The sequence below is a fragment of the Mauremys mutica genome, chromosome 9 (assembly GCF_020497125.1).
Source record: "Mauremys mutica isolate MM-2020 ecotype Southern chromosome 9, ASM2049712v1, whole genome shotgun sequence".
NCBI classification, from domain to species: Eukaryota; Metazoa; Chordata; order Testudines; family Geoemydidae; genus Mauremys; species Mauremys mutica.
Genome location: NC_059080.1, coordinates 65,247,536 through 65,270,541, shown reverse-complemented (window position 1 = coordinate 65,270,541; position 23,006 = coordinate 65,247,536). Strand labels below are relative to the sequence as shown.

Here is a 23,006-nt window from a genome sequence, read left to right as displayed (position 1 = left end):
CAGTCAACTCCATTGGACATAATTACAAACTATTACAGGTTTTAGTAAGTGCTCATGGTCCATCTGATATTTCTCAGAGATCTCCACTAGATTTCCTCTGTTACATTGCAGTAGTTGAGAACTGCTGAAATACCCAAGATTGCAAATCTCAGTTTTAAGCAGGACGGGCTGGTGCCAGGGAATTTTCAATAATGGGTTCTCCACTCTGGACCTCTTATTTTTACCAGCATGTGTATGTCAGATCCCAAGTTTATTGATTTTCAGGATATGCTAAAATGTTTTTATCTAAAGGGATTATTGGGAGGTTTCCCGTATTTTTTTCCTTAGGTGGGTGGAGTGTTTGGAAATCCTGATTAGCATGAGCCAAATGTGAAGTAGTCACTTGTTGCAGTTATGTATCGCACATACATACATAAAATTAGCTAATCACAACACTCAGTATATCTTAATAATTAAATCCAGAGTAGGCAAGGGCCACCATGTGGTGTATTGTTTTATATTCAAGTAATCCAGTAGTTTTAATAATTCATTGCTAGTAATTTAACAGTCTTTATTAGATACATAGTTAACATATAGGCAGAGCATCTTCAGTCAGGTCAATCTGTCAGTCTAACCTAAAACCAAATCACCTCCTCCCACTGCCAGCTCCCACACCCTGAAGTTTCTATTAATTGTTTTAAAGCCCCAGTACACCACATCTCCTTTCTTGTATGTTTTTAGCACAAATTTACTCATGTGTCTATATATCAGATTATCTCAACAGCTTTCTATAAGTCTTTTAACAGGTCTCCTTTGACGCAATGACAGTCTGACTTCTGTGCTTGCTGTATTATTGAAGTTGTTTGTATTACTTAGAGGAATGATGTCATTTTCATGTTCTTGCTGTTCTTGTTGCTGTACTATATATATAATTTCTTCTTTCAGCTTTCTTGCAGGTAAATATTGCAAATGTCTCCGATTTTGTGCCAAATATAAATCAGTATTCACTTCTTGAGTTGTTGTTAGTGATCTTGTCTTTTATTATTTTAACACTATTTTCAACTAGCCCATTAGATTGTGGATAGCCTGGACTCTGTGAAATATGTTTCAAATCATACGCTATGGCAAACCTTTTGAACTTCTGACTGTCAAATGGAGGTCCATATTCAGTCATTACCATATTGGGAATTCCATATCTTGAAAAAATGGATTTGATGTTGTTAATGACTTGTTTGGCACATGTGGTGTGATAGATATTTCAGTAAAATGTGAAAAATAATCAAGAACTATAACATATCTATATCCTTCACATTCAAATAAATCTAAAACTACTTTAGACCAAGGTCTTTAGTTTTCTTGAATAAATGTCAAAGGTTGCTTAGCCTGAGCATTTCTATATTTTTGACATATGTCTCATTCTTTTATGTAATTCTCTGTTTTCATCTGTGGCCAGTACAGAACCTCTCTTGCTCTATGTTTACAGTTTTCTATGCCTAAATGTCCCTCATGTATGTGTTTCAACATCTCTGCTGTTATCCCTAATGGAAACTCTCTTCTATTACTTTTAAACAGAATCCATCAGTTATTGATAAGTCTTGTATAAATTGATTATATGGATTTAGTATCATTTTTTAATATATGCTTTTTCAATAGCTGTAATAACCCTTTGTAAATTTTCATCAGGTCTAGTTGTTTGTACAATTTCTTCCCATACTCTTTCTGATGTAGGAAACAAACTTTAAGTACATCTACATGTATCTCAACATCATCATCTTTAGTTACATTGGTTACATCATAAGCTCTAGAAAGAGTATCTGCAACAATTAATGATTTGCCTGACTGATGCACTATTTTTATATCCTATAAATACAGTTGAAAAAATAATCTTTGTAACCAAGAACTCTATGGTAGGATTGGCATAATGATCCAGGAGTTCACATTTGTTACTGGCTTGGTGAAATCTAAGTATAGAACATACCACCAGTTAGGGGTGTCTTTCCTGTTTTCTGACAGTCTTCCCTGAGGTAGACACTCACAGTCATGAGCTACTCCAGACAGTGTGACAAGTGGTGTAGTCATGACAGGATTCACATGACACAGGTCAATTTGGGTTTGAAGATCCATAATCCAATGCTGTCAAAAGTTTAAATTTGATATTGAGAGTTGTAAGGATTAATGATAGTCACAGTGAGTGAATCATATGATGGTCTTGACACAAAAGACCTTGAAAAATTATTTACAAGTAGGGGACTGTCCCATAAAAAGAGAGTCTCAGAGCAGGACCTGAAAGCTTTGCTCATGGACTTTGACCACAGAGCAGCATCTGAGCACCCCCATACCCAAGATGCCATAGAGACCACTTCAACAGAACTGGTTCACCTGAGGATTCTGGAAGCCAAGATAGTACGTGAGTATGAAATAAGGATGGCAGAACTCAGGATCAAGGAGGAGAAAGAAACCGAGGAAGCTGAGGAGAGAGAGCCATGTCTAAGCATATTATTGTTATCACCATGATCCAGGGAAAGTATGGATCTGATTCACCTGCTTTGTCTGTGGTCAGCAGGGAAGGCTGTGAAGGAGAGGGAAATGCCCTCAGTAGCAGCTTGCCTTCTGAGGAGGAATTTGAAAATTATTCTGTTGTGCCAGAGTCTGCTCTGGGCCTAAGTGAAACATAAAAGGAGTTTGTAACTGCTCAACAAGCTGACACTTTTCTGGCACAAGAATGATGCCCCAGCTGGGAAAGGAAAGTGTAGATTTTTTTTTTTAATGCAAGAAGGTTTGGTATGTAGGTGGGCTCCTACAGGGAGGGAAAAGAGGCATCCTGGTGAGATTTGCAAGCAGGTAGTTGTACCTGAGAAATACAGGAGAGAATTGCTCCAAGTAGCTCATGACTGTCCATTTGCAGGACATGTAGGAGTGGGGAAAACCTGTGACAGACTAAAACAGAATTTCTATTGGCCTTGCATGTTTGAGACAGTGCAAGATTACTGTAGGAGTTGTGATTTACGTCAGAAGCAGATTAAAGGGACCTTGCAAAGCAGCATTGTAGCCTTTGCTCATTATTAAAGAGGCATTGGCCAGTGTGTCTGTAGATGCTGTGGGACCTCAGACTAAACCTTCCAGGGATGGAAAGAGAGATATACTTGTTGTGGTGGATTCTGCCACCAACTATCCTGAAGCCACAGCCTTGTCTAATACTGAAATTGAAACAGTGACTACAGCTTTATTTACTATTTTCCAAAGAAATCTTGACAGACTGTGGTGCAAATTTCATGTCTGTAGTCTTTAAATGTATATTTAAAGTAAATATATGTATATTTCTATTTTTTTTTCAGTCTTCTCTGTTTACAAACTTTTGGGACTTGATTATTTCTTGTGGCTATAATGGGTTTGACCATATGCTGGACATTGTCCAAGTTGATGCATCCTTCCACCTCTAGAACATTCTTTCATTGCTCATTTATTTTAACTTTTAATACTTTCACCCTGTTTTCCTCCACTGACTTGTTTTTTATTTGTCTGTATTCATATCAGTTTTTCTTTCTAAACTCTGCAGTTGTTGATTAAGTTCAGCAGTTTGGCAAATTGTCACTAACTTTTCCAGATTTAGATCTGGCTTTTCTAATTGTCTTTTTCTTACACTGACATCTTTTATATCCATCACAATCTAACCTCTTGTCATTGACTCAGATTCCAGAAATTGCACGTCTGACTTCTTATCTTTAGATCTGTAAAAAAAATGTTCAGAACTCTCTTCCTCCATTTGATTTCTTGAATGAAACAGAAATTGTTCAACTGTTTCATTTCTTTTCATAGAATGTCAGGGTTGGAAGAGACCTCAGGAGGTCATCTAGTCTAACCCCCTGCTCCAAGCAGGACCAATCCCCAGATCCCTAAATGGCCCCCTCAAGGATTGAATTTACAACCGTGGGTTTAGCAGGCCAATGCTCAAACCACTGAGCTATCCCTCCCCCCTGTTCCTCATATTTTTAAAGACAAACTCATAGCTCTTTCTCTAACGTTAAACTCGAATTATTTTATGAAATTGTTTTGTTTGAGTACCCACAATATTAAAAAAGTTGGCAACCTTTTGTTCGTCTTCCTTATGAGTAGATCCTGATGCCCTCAAAAATAAATCAGTTCTTGTTTAAACCTTTTCCAATTTTCTGCAGCATTTCTCAATATTTTAAGAAATGTGGGGACTCCTAATTGATCCATCTTATTTCATTCAAACTTGTTTTTCACTTCTGAGCAACTGTTACTTCAGAGTTTTTTGTTTTGTTTTAACTTGCTCCAGTTGTTTTAATCACTTCCTTCACTTGTGATACCAGATGTTGTTTTACATTCAAATAATCCACTTGTTTAGTAATAATTTATTGCTAGTAACTTAACAGTCTTTATGAGATACATAGTTAACATATAGACAGCATCTTAACTCACATCAATCCATCAGTCTAACTTCAAACCAGCTTCCTTCTCCACTGTCAGCACCCTCACCATGAAGAGTCTATTCATTCTCTTAAAGCCATAGTAACACCACACACGGTATGTTCAAGAACTGAAGATGAGAAGTGGTGATCTGTACTGCTGTATTTCTGTGTAGTTGACATGCTCACTGAACTTTCTCTTGAAGTGCAATTCATGCCTCAGCAGGGTGAATGCTGGTAGAGAGTCCTTTAATGTGAAAGTTTGAAAGCCTTTTTCTGGTTCATAAAACAAGAAACAGAATTTCCTGAGAAATGACTGGTGTATCCTCTTGTGGGAACCGTCATTGTTGAGTTGAGGGAAGAACTGCTAAAGAAGAATCTGTACTCTTTTTAATGTTTGGATAAAGAGGAGATGATTTTCATACTTAAATGAAGTAGTATAAGAAATAATCTGATTCCACAGGTATTTTAAATAAACTTTTCCCACCTAAAGTATTACTACGAGTCCATACACAGCATACTTGATCTTTTCAGATAATTTATTAACAAGTGATTTTTATAGTTTAATTTTCTAAAATATATTTAATTTATTCTTTTGAACCTTTTACAAGGTTTTCCAACCTTTAGAAAAAATTTACGTGCATGTTGAATGTACATTTTAAATATTTTTCCTGGATAATATTGCAAACCCAGAGTTGAAAATTAAATACAATTGTTTGGGATTGCAGTTTGAAGGTGTATGATAAAAGCAGTTGGCTTTGTGGAAGATTTATGGGAAAATGTACAAAAGATTCTACAGCAAGTATAGTATTTGACTGAAGTAACTCACAGTAATGAGTTCAAAGAGCTTTGTCATGTAATTCTAGTGTCTGTATTCTCTTGGGAGGGCAGAAGGAATTTGTGAAAGAAAAGTAAGTCCCACAGAGAACTGGAAAGGAATTTGAAAGGTTTATAGTGGCCTCATGATGAAGTAGTAATTCATTAGCCCAGTCTTCAACAAAGAGAGCAAAGATGTTCCTTAAGGATGTTTGTGAAAAATCTCCTGGCCCTAGTAATGTATGAGAGGCATAGATGCATGCAGAAGAATTAAAGTACAATGAATTAGAAATATAAAAACTGTGCTTATAAGTTAGTCAACACTTTGTTCTTGGGGGCTTAAATAAATTTTCACTATTGCTGCTGTACTTCGGAATCTAAGTAGGTTTTTCCCTTCCCCACTGTTGTCTTGTGCTATGGCAAATCTACTTGTGCGCTCTCTCTCTTCCCTCCACAGTCAAATTCAGGCCGATATATTATACTCGTAAGCAACTGTTCAGATGTAGAAAAGCATGGAATGGATGTTGAGTATGGAGTAGGAAAAGGCCAATAATTCCTCAATATCGGAGACCACTTGTGAAAATTTAGGCCTAAATGTTCATGCAACTCACTATAGTCTTTGAACTGATGTAAGAAAACTTTAAAGATTAGATTCACCATTCATCTAGCCTTTGTTTTTAACCTGTAACACAGTAAAAATCTTCATTTTAGTGTCAGCGAAAGAATAAAAGGGAGACTCTAATTATAAAGCTGGCTTTTCAACTGTGAAAGTCCAAAATTAATGAAAAGCACACTTTAAATTATGCATTTTTTCAGCATCTTCCCTATAAAAGCCATTGATCAGAATCCTTCAGTCCTTTCTCAGGATTTTTGATCAATGGGAGTTTTTGTCTGAAAAAAGAACTGCGGGATTGGACTTCATGTTTTTACATGTTTACAGCTCAGCACATACTATACTATAACTCAGAGGTTTTTCAAACCTTTGTGTGAAAGTTTCTACAAAATGATCTTACTTATTTTACCCGCATACCTAAGAACAGCGAATAATCAAACTGTGTGGTTTCCATGATTCTGCTGTAGTGAAAAAATGGCTACTGTAATATATATAGATCATGAAGTTTTTGCAGCCATACAATATTAGTTTGGACTGTCAACTTCCTGGTAGTTTTACATGGCCGAGTTAATTTAAAAGGGCCTACTACAAATACATAGTAACTGTTTTCTGTAATTATTTTTTAAAAACTTGGTTATGTCCAAGACGTTTAAAACATAAAGATTTCATTAGTTAATAGTCCATGAGAGCATTCTATATAATATACATTTATCTAGACATTTCCTAATGCTGCTAGAGTTCTTTCTCCCATTTCCCAAATATCAGTTGGTTAAATATTTATCAGTGGAATTCACTTCTCATTTAGTAAGAAGAGTAGAAGTCTGTACATTAATAGTGGAACAGAAGCTCCATGAGTGTCTGCAAACTGTAACTAAACCACTCACTGAACATCTCTATAGTTAAACTACAACATTTGCTTTTCACTATAATCATGTAGAAAAAAATTTCAAAGGTAAAGAGAAACTAGCTTATTCTCAGAAAAGTATGAGATCTGAGGGTTTTTTTATCCTCTAGTCTCGCCATAGCTGTTGTCCAGCTATACTGGAAGAAGGGCAGGCGACACTGAATATGGTTAAATTAGGCTGTAACTTCATTATTAGTTGTCCGGGAGTACCCGGCAATTAACAGTATACAATGCAGGCAGCTCCTTGATCATTTCAATATCTACCAGGAGCTTCTATCAGCTTCCCGGCCTTTTTTTACATCCTGGTCCACAGCCAACCTGCTGCTGGGACCTTACCATCCCCTCTCCCACCTTGAGGGTTAAGTTAGGCTATAAAGGGGTGGGGGCTCCCTGTCATGCCAGTCATAGGAGCCCTGAACCTCCCTTTTTTTGCTTCTTTAATGAACATGTCCGTTAAATCCTTTATCAAGCAGTTTATCTGATCACTGTATTAAGCAGATGAGTAAACTGCTCGTACTTGGAATGGCAGGAATTTGACCTTGCCAGCAATAAGACGACATCGGTTAATAATTCTTTTGGTCTTTAGTTTCTTCCATTATTGCTTATCCACCAACCACACATGTGACAGGCCCACCTTTTGTGGCAACAACTGTTTTCCTGCCTATCCAGTAGATTAAAATCCAGGGATAGCATTAGGGGGTAGCAAGCAGGGGTATAGCCTGAAGCCCAATACAACAGGCAGCCCTGCAAAGCTAAGTTGCTCAGGCTTCAGCTTCAATCCTGGGCAGTGGGGTTTGGGCTTGGGCTTGGGCATCAGCCCTGGGTGGCAGAGCTCGGGCTTTAGCTTTCTACTCTGAGCCCCAACAAGTCGAATACTGGCCCTGCTCTCTGGGTTATTTTGTCAGACCTGAAACCTGATTGAGAACCACTGGTCTATGGGGTACTTTCTTCAATTCCAATAGGATGGCTAGGAAATCTAAAATACAGGACTGTTGTCTGTGCTTTCTTTCTCGTTGTTCTCTTGCCTACTACAACTCTCAGAGCATAGGCTTGTCTCTTCCCCGTTTCCCACCCTCCCGGTCAAGGAAGCACAATGAAGGGTTTCTATCATGCCACATTAATTTTTAGCAAAATGCTTCCTCAACCTTGGGTTATATGAGTAATGTAGGAAAAGTAAAGCATGAGAGGCCTGAATTGGCAGGGCAGCTCCTGAAGAGTGCTAGTAATTTTAATCTGTAATTCAAATGTTTCCTTTAATAAGGAAAGTGCTGATAGAGAAACGTGTTTCCTTGTATAAAATATGTTCTGGTGATGGCTAAGAGTATAATCCTTGCATAATCTGAGATATAGCCAAGTCATGACACCCTACAATTTTGTTTTAACCAATTCACTATATTCAAGCTATATATATTGCATCTCAGCTAGTAACCTGGCTTGTTGACACCTATGAAGAGTGTTCCTAGCAATAATTGAACCCTAATGAAATGATTTTTTATTCATTTTAGGTGAAGCTATAGCAAGATTAGAAAACAGGGATGTTAAAATTGTTTTTCTAGTGACGTAAATGAAGAGCGCAAGAACAATTGAGAATGGTCATAACTCTCAGCTATTATACCATGTTAGCAGCTCAACACTAGGTCTGAAGCATTATACACAGAGGCGGCTCCAGGCACCAGCGCTCCAAGTGCGTGCCTGGGGCGGCAAACCGCAGGGGGCGCTCTGCCGGTTGCCGCTAGGGCGGCAGGCAGGGTGCCTTCGGCGGCTTGCCTGCGGAGGGTCCACTGGTCCCGCGGCTTCGGCCAGGGCCGCCCAGAGGATTCCGGGGGCCCGGGGTCTTCGGTGGCAGGGGGCCCTTCCATTCCTGGACCCGCCGCCGAAGTGCCCCGAAGACCCGCGGCGGGGACCCCCCCGCCGCCGAATTACCGCCGAAGTGGGACCCGCCGCCGAAGCGCAGCCCGGTCTTCGGCGGTAATTCGGCGGAGGGGGGCCCCGCCGCGGGTCTTCGGGGCACTTCGCCGGCGGGTCCCGGAACGGAAGGGCCCCCCGCCGCCGAATTACCGCCGAAGACCGGGCTGAACTTCGGCGGCGGGTCCCGCTCCGTCTTCGGCGGTAATTCGCCAGCGGGGGGGTCCTTCCGCCCCGGAGCGGAAGGACCCCCGCCGGCGAAGACTGGGAGCGGCAGAAGCTCCTGCGCCCGGCCCCGCACAAGAGTTTTCCGGGCCCCCCGGAGCGACTGAGGGACCCCGCTCCAGGGGCCCTGAAAAACTCTGGTGGGGGCCCCCGTGGGGCTCGGGGCCTGGGGCAAATTGCCCCTCTTGCCCCCCCCCCCCTCTGGGTGGCCCTGGCTTCGGCAGACTTCCCGCAGGCACACCAGCGGACCCTCCGTGCTTGGGGCAGCAAAATGTCTAGAGCCGCCCCTGATTATACATTAGATAGTATATTACGTCCATTATTTATTTATTTATTTATTGTCATGCTGGGGGGCTGGATCCTCATCTGGTGTAGCTCAGGCCTTGATCACATTTCTTTAGTGGAACCACAGATGTTAGAACTAGAAACGTTCACTTGAGTCATCCAGTCTGTCCCTCTGGATATACTGTCCATACAATGCAGCTTTTCACTGGGGATGTTGAAGATCTGCCAACTTTCTCACCACATGTCAAAGGTGAGCCTCACCCCTGAGCGCAGCAAGTTTCAGTGCAGACAGTGCACCAGTGCTGGTGCCATGACTACACAGCTGCTTTAACATTGCTAGTGAAGACATACCCTTATCTTTTCTGTGCCTCAGTTCAATCATAGATCAAATGTGTGTCATTTTTAAGATTAAATTTGAGTTATTTTTCAGATTAAAATGTTTTAACTTTGTTATTTTTCAAACCCAAATGTGGAAACATGGTTGCATTTATTTTACATAGAACTGCCTATAAAATCAAAAGACAGACTAAACAGTTTTCTCCCCTTTTTTTTTAGTTAGACCAAAGACCAGGACTGATGTTGAAAAGAAACTTAGCGGTAGGAGAAGTAACTTAGGATGACATAATTACTCACTATTTGCTATGCCTTCATTAGCTGATGTTTTATTAGACTGAAATGAGAGTGGTGTAATGTTAGATGGAATGTTGAAACCTTTAATATTCCATGGCATGAGAGAACTAAGTTCAGTCTGGTTTTAACTCTAAGCAATACTGACAGTTGCCCAAGGTAAGAAATTATGTGTCAGTTGCTCTGAGAGCGTGTGTGTGTGTGTGTGTGCGCGCACACGTGCATACGTACATACGTACGCGCGCACACACACACACACATATATATATAAGTAGATAAAATCAGTAGCTGTTTTTTTCTTCCTCACAAAGATTCATTGATTTTTTTTGAGAAGACTAATTACTGATGGACCCAGTTTATTTTTATATCTATATCTATATTCATTTACATCCACAGTAATTCACATTATACTGAGTGTTAGCAGCTACAAATCAATAACTTAAGCAACCTAACAAACATTTTAAATTTTACAGTATTCTACCCAGCTAGTCTATTTCTTTTTATGGCAACTGCAAGACACAAACACTTAGACATTATCAATTTGAAATCTAGTCAGTTTTGAAACTTTATAATTAAAGGTTGCTTTAGCTACTATACCTGACCCTGTATCCCCTGCTAGTTTTGTGGTTTTGCAGTTAGATTTTCATGTGTGTATTAAGATTATTTTTATCTTCCATATTCCTGTATAAGACCCACCCAAATGAGGAAAAGAGGGAAATTGACTATATACAAATTTCAATTAAATCCACAAGGTAAAGATACTTTTAAAAAAAGAGAGAATTATATAAAATTTCACTTTCAAATATAGTAATCTCATGGCATCCTTATAATAAGAATAGGATAACATTTTGAAATATAGGGCTTTTTTTTTTAGGTCAACTGTTTATTTAAAAATAGATTTTTATTAAAAACAAACAAGGAAAATTGGAAAGAAACATTGATAATCAGTCACCACTTTATAATCTGCACAAAAATGTTAAGGATTTGACTTTTTACATCTTGGATAATAATTCTGTTTACATTGGAATGTAATACTTTAGTCTTCTATTTATAGAGACTGTCACTGCAATTTCAATTGGAGTAATAACAAAGGATACCAAATATAGCTTTATGCCTAATTATAGATTATATGTTGTTTTTAAAATTTAAAACAGCTTTATTTGCTTGGTTATGAAAATCAGTTACAGAAATTAGAGATGGACTAAATGACACTTCCTTTTACTTGCCAAAGCAGCATTGTTCCCTGCAGTATAATTTCTAGTACTTGTTTCACTTTTTAGCGGTCCAAGCAATTGGGCTTCCACCACTTCATTTGGGAAGCTATTCCATAGTCCATTTCCTCATACTCGACCTAAACTTTCCTTTCTAAACATTCCTAAACTTATAACTGCTTCTGCTAAACAGTTACTCTCCATCCCTGGTGTTAAAACCATTTATGCTTTCTATCAAGTTATCCTATCTTACCTCCTCCTTTATCATCATTTTGCCAAGCTCTACATTCAATTCTTTTAATCTTTTCTCCTAAATCAAATCCCTCAACCTCTTAATCATTTTTATTGCTTGTCTCTGACTTCCTTCCAGTTTATCAACAAGTTAAATATGCAAGAACTTTTAAAACACTCTCCTGTTTCAGAATATTAAATTAGATGGTGGTGCATTTTTTCATGGGAGAATTTTTTCTGCTATTCGGGCTCCACTCTGGGCTTTTTTGCTTTAATGAAAGTAGGTTCTTTCACTTTGTGTATAGCTTCTGTTTGAAGCTTATGGAAATCAAGAAAACGCATTGACCCAGGATCAAAAAAGTGACATAGGCATATAATTCTCACAGGCTGATCGTATTCTTAGCCAGTTTGCTCTGGAAGGGAAAGGAAGGGGTTCTCGCTTTTAAAAACTAAAGATCAAGTTTTCACCAGTCAATAAAGTATTTAATTACACTCATTACAAAAATAAAAGATGGCGCTGTAATCTTTTTTCACCCATTCTTTTTGTACATCCCTCCCTGCGTGTCTGATGCTGTTTTCTTGTCCGCTATCAGTAATATCAAGGAATTAAATATTCTCTAGTTCAGTTTGATTTTTCTTTTCTGTTAACTTCGGAATTGATTTGTTTAAAAATAGGCTTGTTTACTCCCCTCCCACTCTGCCTTTCTTTTATTTATTTTTTTTACTCATTCACCCACCAAAAATTGTATCTTTATGGATTTATAGTTTGATGGCAAAAGTTACCCGGATTTTAAACACACTATCTATTGTCAGTCTATTCCCTTCAAAATAGCAATATTTCTGTTGAGCCAGCAAAATACTATGTTGCCTTTATGCCAGTTTTGCTACAGTAGTAAGCAAGCACTATTCCTATGCATGTTTGGACACTGAGATGATAAACCTTGTCTGATAGGTTGAAATTAGAAATGGATCCAGGCTGCAAAATTTGAATGCAAATATAAATTTTGAACTTCCTAAAGCTTAAGAATGCTTGGCTCCAGGACTCTTGTTCAGCTTCTTATGAAGAGTGGGACCAGATTCAGGTATGAATTCTGACCAGGCTTAGTTCATTGATGTTTGCACCCATCTCTGTCTTAAGTTCATTAGAATGATATTCCCATTCACTTTACTGCCATTCAGAGTATAGCACATGTTCCCATCCTGAAGTGTCAAATTGAAAAGGCCAGCATAATAAATGTTACCTACAAGCTTCTAAGAGAGTACAGCAAACAGTTAAAATAAATTAAATGTCCATTTAAGCAAAATATGCGTGTTATTACTGACAGAAGAATATTCAAACATGATTTCCCACATTCTAGTTTTTGTGTAACTCTGTTAAAGGAAGGGATGAAGTGGTGTTTAGCATCAGGGACTGGCCTTCAGAACTCTTATGTTCAATTCCTAGTTTGCTACTTAACCACTACATGCCATCTGTAAATGGAAAAGTCTAAGGCCAGGTCTACACTACAGACGTTTATCGGTATAACTAAGTCTCTTGGGGGCATGAAAAATCCACATCCCTGAGTGATGTAGTTATACTGACCTAACCCCCAGTGTAGACAGTGCTGTTGATGGGAGAGCTTCTCTTGTTAACATAGTTACTGCCTCTTGCAGAAGTAGATTTATTACACCGTTGGTGCCTCTGTAGCACTGTGTGTGAAGACAAGCCCTAAGTTATGAAATGACTGATATCTAGCTTCACTCTTCCTGTCATAAGTTTAGCAAATAGGAGAACATTCTCCATGTCAAAAATGAATGTGATAGGCATTTGCACTGTTAAGTTAGCACAAAAATTCCATTGATTTTGTGCTTTTGTACAAGTGAAGTAATGGCAACAGTGTGAGTGTAGCATTTGGTGTTGTTAAGTAAGTAACCCTGTCTCTGGATATCCCTAATCCATTTTGGCATAAGTTCCCCTGGCCTTCTCTTTGACATAACTGCTTTCTTCTATTCACAAAAGCACTTAAGATGCTTTTTTTATTATCTGCCTGAACTCCTCTTTTCTTAGTTCTATATATTACATTATCAGCTTTTGGAGGGGAAGAGTCCATACATTTGCTCAGTGTTCGTACAGCACCTAGCAAATTGGGTCCTGATCCATGACTGGGGCTCATAGGTGCTATGGGATACAAATAAGATCTGTCTAAATCTGATTGAGGTAAGAATCAGATGAAGTGATTTTGTCCAGCTTTACAGACAAGATTATACATTTTCAGGTAAAGTGCCCAAACAATTTAAAATGCTAGAGGCTATAGGAAGACTATAGATAAAATAATGTAGAGATATCAAGTGTGAATGAGTTTAGTCTCCTTGGTCTTTAATGAAATTCTGTTATTGTAATAAACCACAACTTCTGTCATGACAGGGACAGTGTCTGTGTAGGGTCCATTCCCTTGATATCAGATTGAGACAGAGCGGTGGGGAGTGATTAGCAAAATGCCTATGCCCACTGTATTTGTGGCTTTAGGAAGTATTATGTGCTCCTCATTTTTGTGAAGAGCAAATTTAGATACTAAAGGGAACATGAATGGTTTAAGGTAGAACTGCACAAAACGGCTTTAAAGACTTTAGAGCCGCATTTTGAGCCTGGGGTGAATTTTGCAAGGATCCAAAGAGCCTTCTCCCTCCATATGTCCCCATCACCCCCACAGGGGCCTGCCACAGTTGCCGTCCTAGTCAGGAGAACACAAGAGCTATTGATCAGGTAGGGCCATGCCTCTACCTTGTACCAGCCTCCTGGCTGGCAGAGGAGGGAGCACATTCCCAAGGGCTGACTCCTGCATGCCAGGAAGCACCAGGGCTCCTGTGCCTCGCTAGGACAATGTGCTTCTACACTGCACCTGTGACAGGTCAGTGATAAACCACCATAATCTAGCCTTTAAGTAGCTCTATGACCATTGTATTAGTAATACATAATCCACAGGAATTGCCTTGGAGTGTAAGCACCCTACAACCTGTAGCTTTTCCATCACAATTTAGACATTACAGTTCACTTATCCAGCACAACTATAACACTTCCTTGCAAAAAAAACTTATATCATAATGTGTTTTTCATCTTTTACCTCTCCATTTTTTCTTTCTTCTGTAAAATTCAGTGTTCCCCTTTTACTGAAAAAAATTAGGGGTGTACAAGATTATAACTAATGCCCAGTTCTGTTGTAAGCCACCAGTTTGATTCTGTAGAAGGAATCTAGCAAGCATGTGCTTTGACTGCACTGAATGTTCCTTTTAACTGCTGCAACTGGATCCCTTCTAGATCTCATCCCACTTTCTTTTTTTTTTTAAATGAACAAATTTCATTTAATTCTGGAGAAACTATAAATGCCTATCCTTTAAAGATTTTCTCACCTTGTAAAAACAGCTTTCATGGAAATTACTCAAGCATAAAGGTCACCTTCTTCAATTACTTGCTTTTACTTCACTCAGTAATAGAAATAGTGCAATATGAGAAACTAAAGGTCTTCAGATGTTATACTTTAAAATATAGGTTTTTGAAAGAATATTTTTGAAGCAGGGAAAGCAGATAATGGTCAATTATTGAACTTTGCCAAAGAGAATAGATATACCTGTGAGTACTTTGTTCTTGTATCTATTATCCCGTATTGCTGCATCACAGTATGACTTTTCAAAATCCTACTGAAGGGAAGTGGGCAAGATTTTTAATTTTACAGTGTAATTTTGTGCAGTAAAAATATTGTTTTAGCAAAAATGTAAATTCCGGAATGTAAAGACCAATAATGCTCTTTATGTAGTGCCTTTTTTCCAAGGACCTCAGTGCTCTTCAACCATTAGTGAAATAAGCTCCACAACACCCCTGTGAGGAAGTAGAGAAGTATTATTTCCATTCTGCTGATGGGGAGATTGAGACACCAAGAGTTGACTTTCCAATATCAAACTGGTTAACCACCAACCTGTCACAGTTTTGGGGTTGCCAGCTTCCCGATGGCAATAGCAACCTATATTTGGACTGGTATGGCCTTTCGTCTCTGTGTCCTGGTACTGAAGGACCAGGGCAAGCTACTCATACAGAGGTGTGAAAGTGGCCTTCCTCATGTGTACCTTCTGGATCCACTACCGATCCTCCCAGGTCCATATGATGATGTAGTCCCACTGCTCTGTGTTTGTGGTCCTGCCCCAGAAACACCAGGCAGCACAGGGGGAGTTCTACAGCTATTAGTGCCTGCATCGGGTGTCTTCACTGCTCTGGGAGAACAGGCACTCAGTGATCTCTTCACCAAAACCCACTGGTGATTTCTGAGGTGACAATCCACTGCCAAAATACCCTATGCTGTGGCTCATGCCATTCATGTGTGTCTTGTTGCTGAAATGAATTGCGTTAATGCCAATAGATGCATCATAGACGCATCATGGAATAGATCATCGTCCTGGAGTTGGATCCATGGCTGGCATAAGTTGGAATGGAGGTCATGCACAGATGTCTAGAGCTGAGTTGGTGGGCTAAGAACACTTCTGCCCAGGGGGGCAGGAAGGGCAGCATGCTTTTCCACAGTACGCTGCGAACAATTTAGAGAGCAGTAAAGTTTAGAGCAGCATTGAGAACCAGGGGATGTGCCCGAAGAAGTCCTAGCTCCTCCCATGGTGAGTGCAGTATTGGTATGGAAGTGGCAACTCAAATTCAGCTCAACAATGGGCTTGCAGTATGGACATTCACCCCATGGGCTAGGCTAATTTGGATGTCCAGAGCCAGGTTAACTTTGCAGTGAAGATCTACTCAGAGAAGTTAAGTGATTTGCTTAACATCATATAGGAAATATGTTGCAGAGTGAGGAATATTTCTGCCATGATTCTGGCATGCTTTGTATGCACCAGCCTCTTGTGTGAGAGCCCAGTGCCTTCAGATCCCAAGAAACAATGATATTTAGACTCCAATTCTTAGTGGGGGTTTTTTCTATAATGTTTTCTGTAACATTTGTAGCATCTGGCTAACCAGTCCTGACATGTGTGGTTATCCCAGATACCCTGCAAGACAACAAGATGTCTTTATTTCCAAAGTAGATTTCTATAAATGTCCATTACAATTTAGGTGTGTGTTCTTATACTGATGACGCTTCACTCCCTACAGACCAGAACAATAATCTCTCCATGCTATTTCAGTGCATATATAATATGCATGGCTAGATATCTAAAAATTGGCAAAAACATTAATAAAACAGGATTAATAAATTCTTATTGGAATTAAATGAATTTGGAGATGTATTCCCAAATTTCCTATATTTTAAATGTTGATTTCCTACTTCCTGTCACCACCAACAGGAAATTGAAGATCCTATTGGATATATGAATCACACCTGAAGGTACTGAAAACCTGTAACTTGAGAGATGCTTCCAGATGAAAGAATCCATCAGTGGCTGATATTGCAGTTTGTTCACATCTTTATCATCACATGTTGTTCTTTTGGTTCCTATCTTGTCATTTGACAAAAATGTGCTGCAATTGAGCCTGAATGCTACAATAAATTTAATACAGACTGTTGTGATCATACGTCACTCTTCAATCACTATATAGTCTTTCTGTAGATGCTTGAGTTAATTTTACACTATTGTTTTTAACAAGGGCCTCCGCCATTTTGGCCAGATATAAGTAGTGATTCTTTTGTTTCCATTCAGTTCATCTTGTATCTATCATTACTCTGGTCTTGGTTTACTAACCACTCTTAATAAAAATTCTAGATGTTAGGTACCAGAACCTCAGGATGCTGAAACTTACGTCCTAATGTCTGACTTTAAATCAGCTATTCTCTAATTTATGTTCAGACAATAAAAACAAACTTTCAAGCCAGTTTTTAGCCAACCAGTTCTGCAGGCTTTGTTCAGCATTTTGTGATGCACTCCCCGAAGTTCCAAGGTGAGGTTTCAACTTTGTCTTAGAGAATGAGACCGTTAAAGAAGGAAATAGGTGATCTCTGTTAGTCATAATGCCTTTGGGGACAACCTGAGGGAGCAGGCTCACTTATCACATGCTACAGCAGTATGAGCAGGCATAGTATGCAACCTGCTGAACCTAGCTGGTGAGCTTGGGAGTTGGGCCAAGGCTAGTTGGGAAGCACAGCTGGCATCATGAGGCTCCAGAGTGCTTGCAGTCAAATGATAATAGCTGTCTGTTGAGGATGGGGAAAGGACAGGGGCAAGCACCATAGTCTTAAAGGCTATCACACCTGTAAAGTGAAGATTAAAAGGTTGTGTTAAGTTTTGCATTCGACCAATAATGCTTTCAGTATTAAGTGTTAAGAGCTGTTGCTGCCCTAATTCAAAGAAGTTACATATCTTAGGAAATAAAGATTAAACTGTCAGCATTATGACTTGCTTGTGGCTTTGGGGGAGGGTTCTTTTGGTGGTTTATTTCTGTTTATTTAAAAGAGGAAAATATTTTAGTCTCACTTTTTTAAGACAAGGTTTCCAAAGGTGCTGATTTAATTCTACGGTGTGTAGGTAGTTTAGCCATGATGTTTACAACCTAGACTATATCCTGTGCGGTGACTGCAAACAGAATGAAACTTGCTATATAAATGGGTCTCTAGGAAGTGGCTTCACAGGATATCTGAAAAGAAAATGAGTTAAACTCTGAATAGTATGATACTTATCATAGGGGTGGGGAACCTCCAGCCCATGGGCCAGATATGGAATGCTGCTTAATTTAATCCAGCCCACGGCAAATCTCAGGGCCGGAAGCCCCGAGCCTCGGCAGGGGCTCCCAGGCGGAGGGGCGAGCAGGGAAGCTCCACTTGCTGCCCCCAGTGCCAGTGACGCAGCTCCCTTTGGCTGGGAACCACGGCCAATGGGAGCTGCTGGGGTGGCAGTTGTGGGCACGGGCAGCGCACACCTCACAGAGCTCCCTGGCCCCTCCGCCTAGGGGCTGGACATGCCAGCCACTACTGGGAGCAGTGCGGAGCCCCGGCAGGCAGGGAGCCTGCCTTAGCCCTGCTGCGCCACCATCCAGGAGCCGCCTCAGGTAAGCGATACCCAGCTGGAGCACACACCCCAACCCCCTGCCCTGGTCAGAACCCCCTCCCAAACCCTGCACTCCTACCCCAGCCCAGAGCCTGCTACTGCACCCTGAACCCTTATTTCTGGCCCCACCCCAGAGCCTAGGGGAAGTCCTGAGCCTCTGACCCCACCCCCACCCCACCTGTCACTGATTTTTTCTATGGGTCAGTGATCCCTATCAGCTCTTTGTATTCTATTCCTTGCCATTAACTTGAGAGTCAGTACTTTGAATTCCGTTTCTGATGCTTGGGGTTCTCTTGTGAATCAAAATAATAATAATTAGTTTGGACACTAGTACTTAAAATGAGTGATAATGAATTATAGGTTTGTTAGAGATATGATTAATCTGGATTGTGATGGATATGGAGATGCTCTGTAATCTTTATGCATACTGTATGTTGGGCTGGTTATTGCAATCCTGGGATTGTAGGACTTAAGGTAAGAGTGTATAGACTGTTGTTTTAAAATCCTTTTTCTCTAATGCTTTGTTCCTACTCCTAAATAAACAATACTGTGGTTTTAAGAGACTATCTGGTCACTATATTCACCACTGGTCACAGATTCCCGAAAGGAAGAACCCACGGATGCCTGAGTTCAGGCAGACCTGCAGCGTAAGAATGGTGGATACACAGACTACTGTCGCCAGACCTGGTTGATGAATGGGAGAATTTTGAAATTCCACCCCAGGTGAGGAGCCCTCACAGGGACCATAAAGAGGACAGAGGTGCAGCTAACTCTGTAATTGTGATGTGGATTACAGGAAATAATGATAATAAGGTGCGTAAGGTTTGTCTAGCAAGTTAGAAACAGTATTTGCAGAAGAGGCCTTCAGGGCAAGTACATGGAGTGTACAGATTAGAAATGTCCAGAGGACAATTCCATTTCATGGCAACATTGGAATGTAAACCAAATCTTTCAAATGTTTTTTGCAAAAATGGAATTGCCTAAATGTCTGGTTTTGGATTGAAACCTGAGCATTTTGATTTGGAAAGTTCTTTCAGGCCCAGGGAATACATTCTCTCTTGACCAAAAAACAACAAACAATTCCCAATGAAAACTTTGTTGAAACTGATACTTCTCCATAAAACATTTCAGCTTCTACAAAATAGCAGATTTCAGCAAAATTTTATTTAGAAGAAAATGTAGAGGTGTTTTCTTGCAGAGCTTGAACTAAACAAGGAGATCCCTTTGATCTCTTATAACCCTGTCAGTGCTGACTCTGAAACCTGTGAGAGAAGCAGGAAAAAAATCCAGCATGATCTGGGTATTTGCTTGTTAAATCTTCAGTAACAAGAGAGACTTTTCTGATGTGACCAAAGAATAGAAAGAGAGGGGTGTGGAGTTGGAAACACAAGGAATTTAATGGTTTTACTCTCTGTAGCAATTACAAAAGGTTAGTGGAGGGACCAGCCCACTAGTTTGATAAAGCAAAAAACATTGCATACAGATAATCTTTGTAAGTAACACATTTCCGAGAAGAGTCTTTGCCCTGTATTGATAGGTTTACAAATGTAGTATATTTTGCCACTTTTTATGCCCAAAATTATGTCATGGGACAGTGAAAAAGAAATGTCAGAACTGCAGTTAGAGTCCTCAAGGGGCAGCTTCTGTTCCTATGTGGAATCTTCAAGTGGCAAGGTTAATTTTCCTGTTTTGAAGTTTGCCATGACCTGCTTCCTCTTAAGTGCTAGTTTGTGACAGAGTAGCAAAAGTTTATATCTTAAATCTAGTTATATCATTCTACTGATTAGAGGGCAACTTTAATCATTAACTTGTTCAAAAAAAAAAGTTCTTGGAAAACCAGTTTTAATTGATGTTCTCAAACAGCTGAATGGCCATGATAAATAATGTATAGTCCTGCTTTTGTATGTTGAAAAGTGCATCAATAAAGCAAATTGTATGAAAACATTGACCTTTTTCTAAGAATGGAGGTTACCTTAGGGACAGTCAAATGAATAATTTAAACTGTACCAAGATCCTGAAAATATAAACCTCAATTCTGATTATGCAGTAGTAAATATGTTGCTGAAATATATCTCAAAAATAAGAGTTGTCTCAGAGAACACTTAAACAACATCAGCAGGTTATTCTAAGGGGTGTGTGTGTATATATATATGTGTGTGTGTGTGTGTGTGTGTGTGTGTATAACATTACATATTAAGCTTTTTTCAGAATCTTCAGGCTTTTTTGATCTGTTCTCATTTTAAAAGGCTTTCTAAACAATAGCATATATATGGTAAAAGCAGTATGTTACCAATCAGCTTCAGAAGTGATTTCGCTAACTGGCCTGTCATCATTATACTTCATAAATGTCCCATTGTTCAGTATTAGAGGCTAGATATTGATTTATGAGCACACTTAGGGATTTATTGTTAAAGCTATTGTTTTATCATGACGATGGTAGTAAAACATCAACGAGTGGGAATGGTGGGTCCTGGAAATGTAGTAAAACTAGAAAAAGTATTACACGCCTCACAGAACCTTTATTTCCCCATTTTAGTGCAAACAACCATGCTGGTGATATAAGAAGTTGATGGATCTGAACATAGTTGTTGCCATCTCAAAACCAATCTTTGTAAACCCTCATCATTTTTCCTTCCTTCTTTATACCTTTGGAAGGTAGCCGTTACCACTGGGAGTAATAAGTCTTTCACTGGGAGCTCACTGGTCTGTCCTTTGTCTTTCTGTGGAGTTGTTTCTGCCCTCCTGCCTTGTCTAGAGTCCAGAGCTGGATGGAGGAGGGGTGAGCTAAGGCCTTGATTCAGTATATATCTGAGTAGTCTTGTTGCAGTGAATGAGACTATTTACGTGATTAAAGTGAGGCATATGCTTAAGGATACATCTACGCAGCCCGTTGCAGTAAGCCTTCCAGCCCTGGTCAACAGACTCAGGTTTGGAGGGCTGGTGCTACCACTCCAAAAATAGCTGTGTAGATGGCTCTTTGAAGTTGTGTCTTGGGCTGGGGCTTGGGCTCTGAACATCAGGGAAGGGTGCGTGTGACAAAGTGCTAGGTATGAAACCCTGAGTCAGCACTCTGTTCATAGCAGTTCCAAATTGGAGCTGACAAGGCAGACCTGTGCCTGATTTGTGGGTGGGGTAGGGCAGGAAGGCTAGTTAAGGCATTAGCCAGAGCCCACAAATAGACAGGAAGGATGTGAAAAGGGGGGAAAGCAGGCAGTGAGAGGGAGAGAGAGACTGCTCTTTCCCTACTTGTGCTAGGTGTTCTGTGAAGGAGGTGAATCAGCACAAGGTTCTCTGCATGGTTTATCGACTGAGATAGAAGCAGAACCGAGGAGGACCTGTTACAGGGTGGGCTTCAGAGCCTGAGTTCCAATTTCAAAGAGCTGTCTACACAGCTATCTTTAGAGCACAAGCACAAGCCGTAGCCTATCAACCTGGGCTGGGTGGCTCACTACGATGGGCTGTGTAGGTGCAATCTAAGGCTACGTCTATACTACCCGCCCGGGTCGGCGGGTAGCGTTCGACTTCTCGGAGTTCGATATATCGCGTCTCATCTAGATGCGATATATCGAACTCCGAACGCGCTCCCGTCGACTCCGGAACTCCACCACCGCGAACGGCGGTGGCGGAGTCGACGGGGGAGCCGCGGACTTCGATCCCGCAGCGTCTGGACGGGTGAGTAGTTCGAACTAAGGTAGTTCGAGTTCAGCTATGCTATTCGCGTAGCTGAACTTGCGTACCTTAGTTCGACCCCCCCCTCCCAATGTAGACCAGGCCTAAGTGTCTTGCTGAATCTGGGCCTGCCTGAGTAGAGGTTCTCATTCAAACAGATTCAGCTGTTACTGTTACACCCGCCCATATATACAATTCCTAACACATCAGAAATCATGGACATATATCTATAATTTGTAAAGAGAAATATAGTTGGGTCCAGACAGCACAGCAAAAAGCACAAGCTTATTTATTGTCATCTTAGTTTGTAGAGCTTTTGTTCATTTTAATAACTGGAGTTACAGTAATTTAGGATTATTTAGTTACTGGAAATATAGTTACTGACTTGAAGGGTACTTAAAACTAGGTCTATTGGAAATTCATCTGTTTGATTTGCATGGGTTCAGCAAACTAAAACCAATGGATTTGAGTTGTGTGGGTTTGTCCCCTGTGGTTGTTTACTTTGATACTTGCACTCCTGTGAAAGTCTAAGTAAGCCAGGAAGTTTCCAGCTGTCAGCATTTCTGGAAGGACTCAGCTGGTCTTGCTCCCCACCATGCTTCTGTTCACATAGAATTTTCAAGGCTTGACCAGTTGGCCACCTCTCTCACACTGCCCACCCCCCAAATTCCTGAGTACATGTCCCCCAAAATCCACCTGGGAAGGATCTTTGAGGAGCAACAGGACAGGAAAGGGTCCTTGGATTCTCACTGAACTTCTCTTTGAAGAACCTTGTCTGGGGGGTTTGGAAAGTGGAGGGAAGAGAGCGACCTATCTGTATCAGGTATTCCTAAGAAACACGATGTGTGAGTGGGCCAGTAGAAGAGGTTAAAGTTCACCAGGCCTGCTCACTTATAATGATGAATTGTGGGGTTGGGGGACTGTCTTAGGAAGTAAGGAATTTCACATCTGACATTAAATTGAAAACCAAGTGTTTATCCTAGTTTAAGATTTTGACTCTATATTCTATTGCAAGGACACTTACTGTTTTAAGTGATACAAAAAGATCTTGAACATTCCTTCTAATCAGTGGGGTAAAGGCCATAACCAATGTGGATAATTTGAGT

At 40.2% G+C, this 23,006-nt stretch overlaps 1 protein-coding gene across 7 annotated transcripts in view; it reads left to right on the top strand.

Moving 5' to 3' along the window:
* The window catches only part of SPSB4 (splA/ryanodine receptor domain and SOCS box containing 4), a 209,914-nt gene that overhangs the window by 160,354 nt on the left and 26,554 nt on the right, over positions 1-23,006 (top strand). Inside the window, exon 3 of one of the 7 annotated variants that reach the window (XM_045031488.1) lies at positions 16,537-16,559. The exons of the other annotated variants lie outside the window; for them this stretch is intronic. Coding sequence (XP_044887423.1) covers positions 16,537-16,544 — 8 coding nt within the window. The 3' untranslated portion in view covers positions 16,545-16,559. Of the gene's footprint in view, positions 1-16,536; positions 16,560-23,006 lie in introns of those variants that run through there. 7 annotated transcript variants of the gene reach the window in all.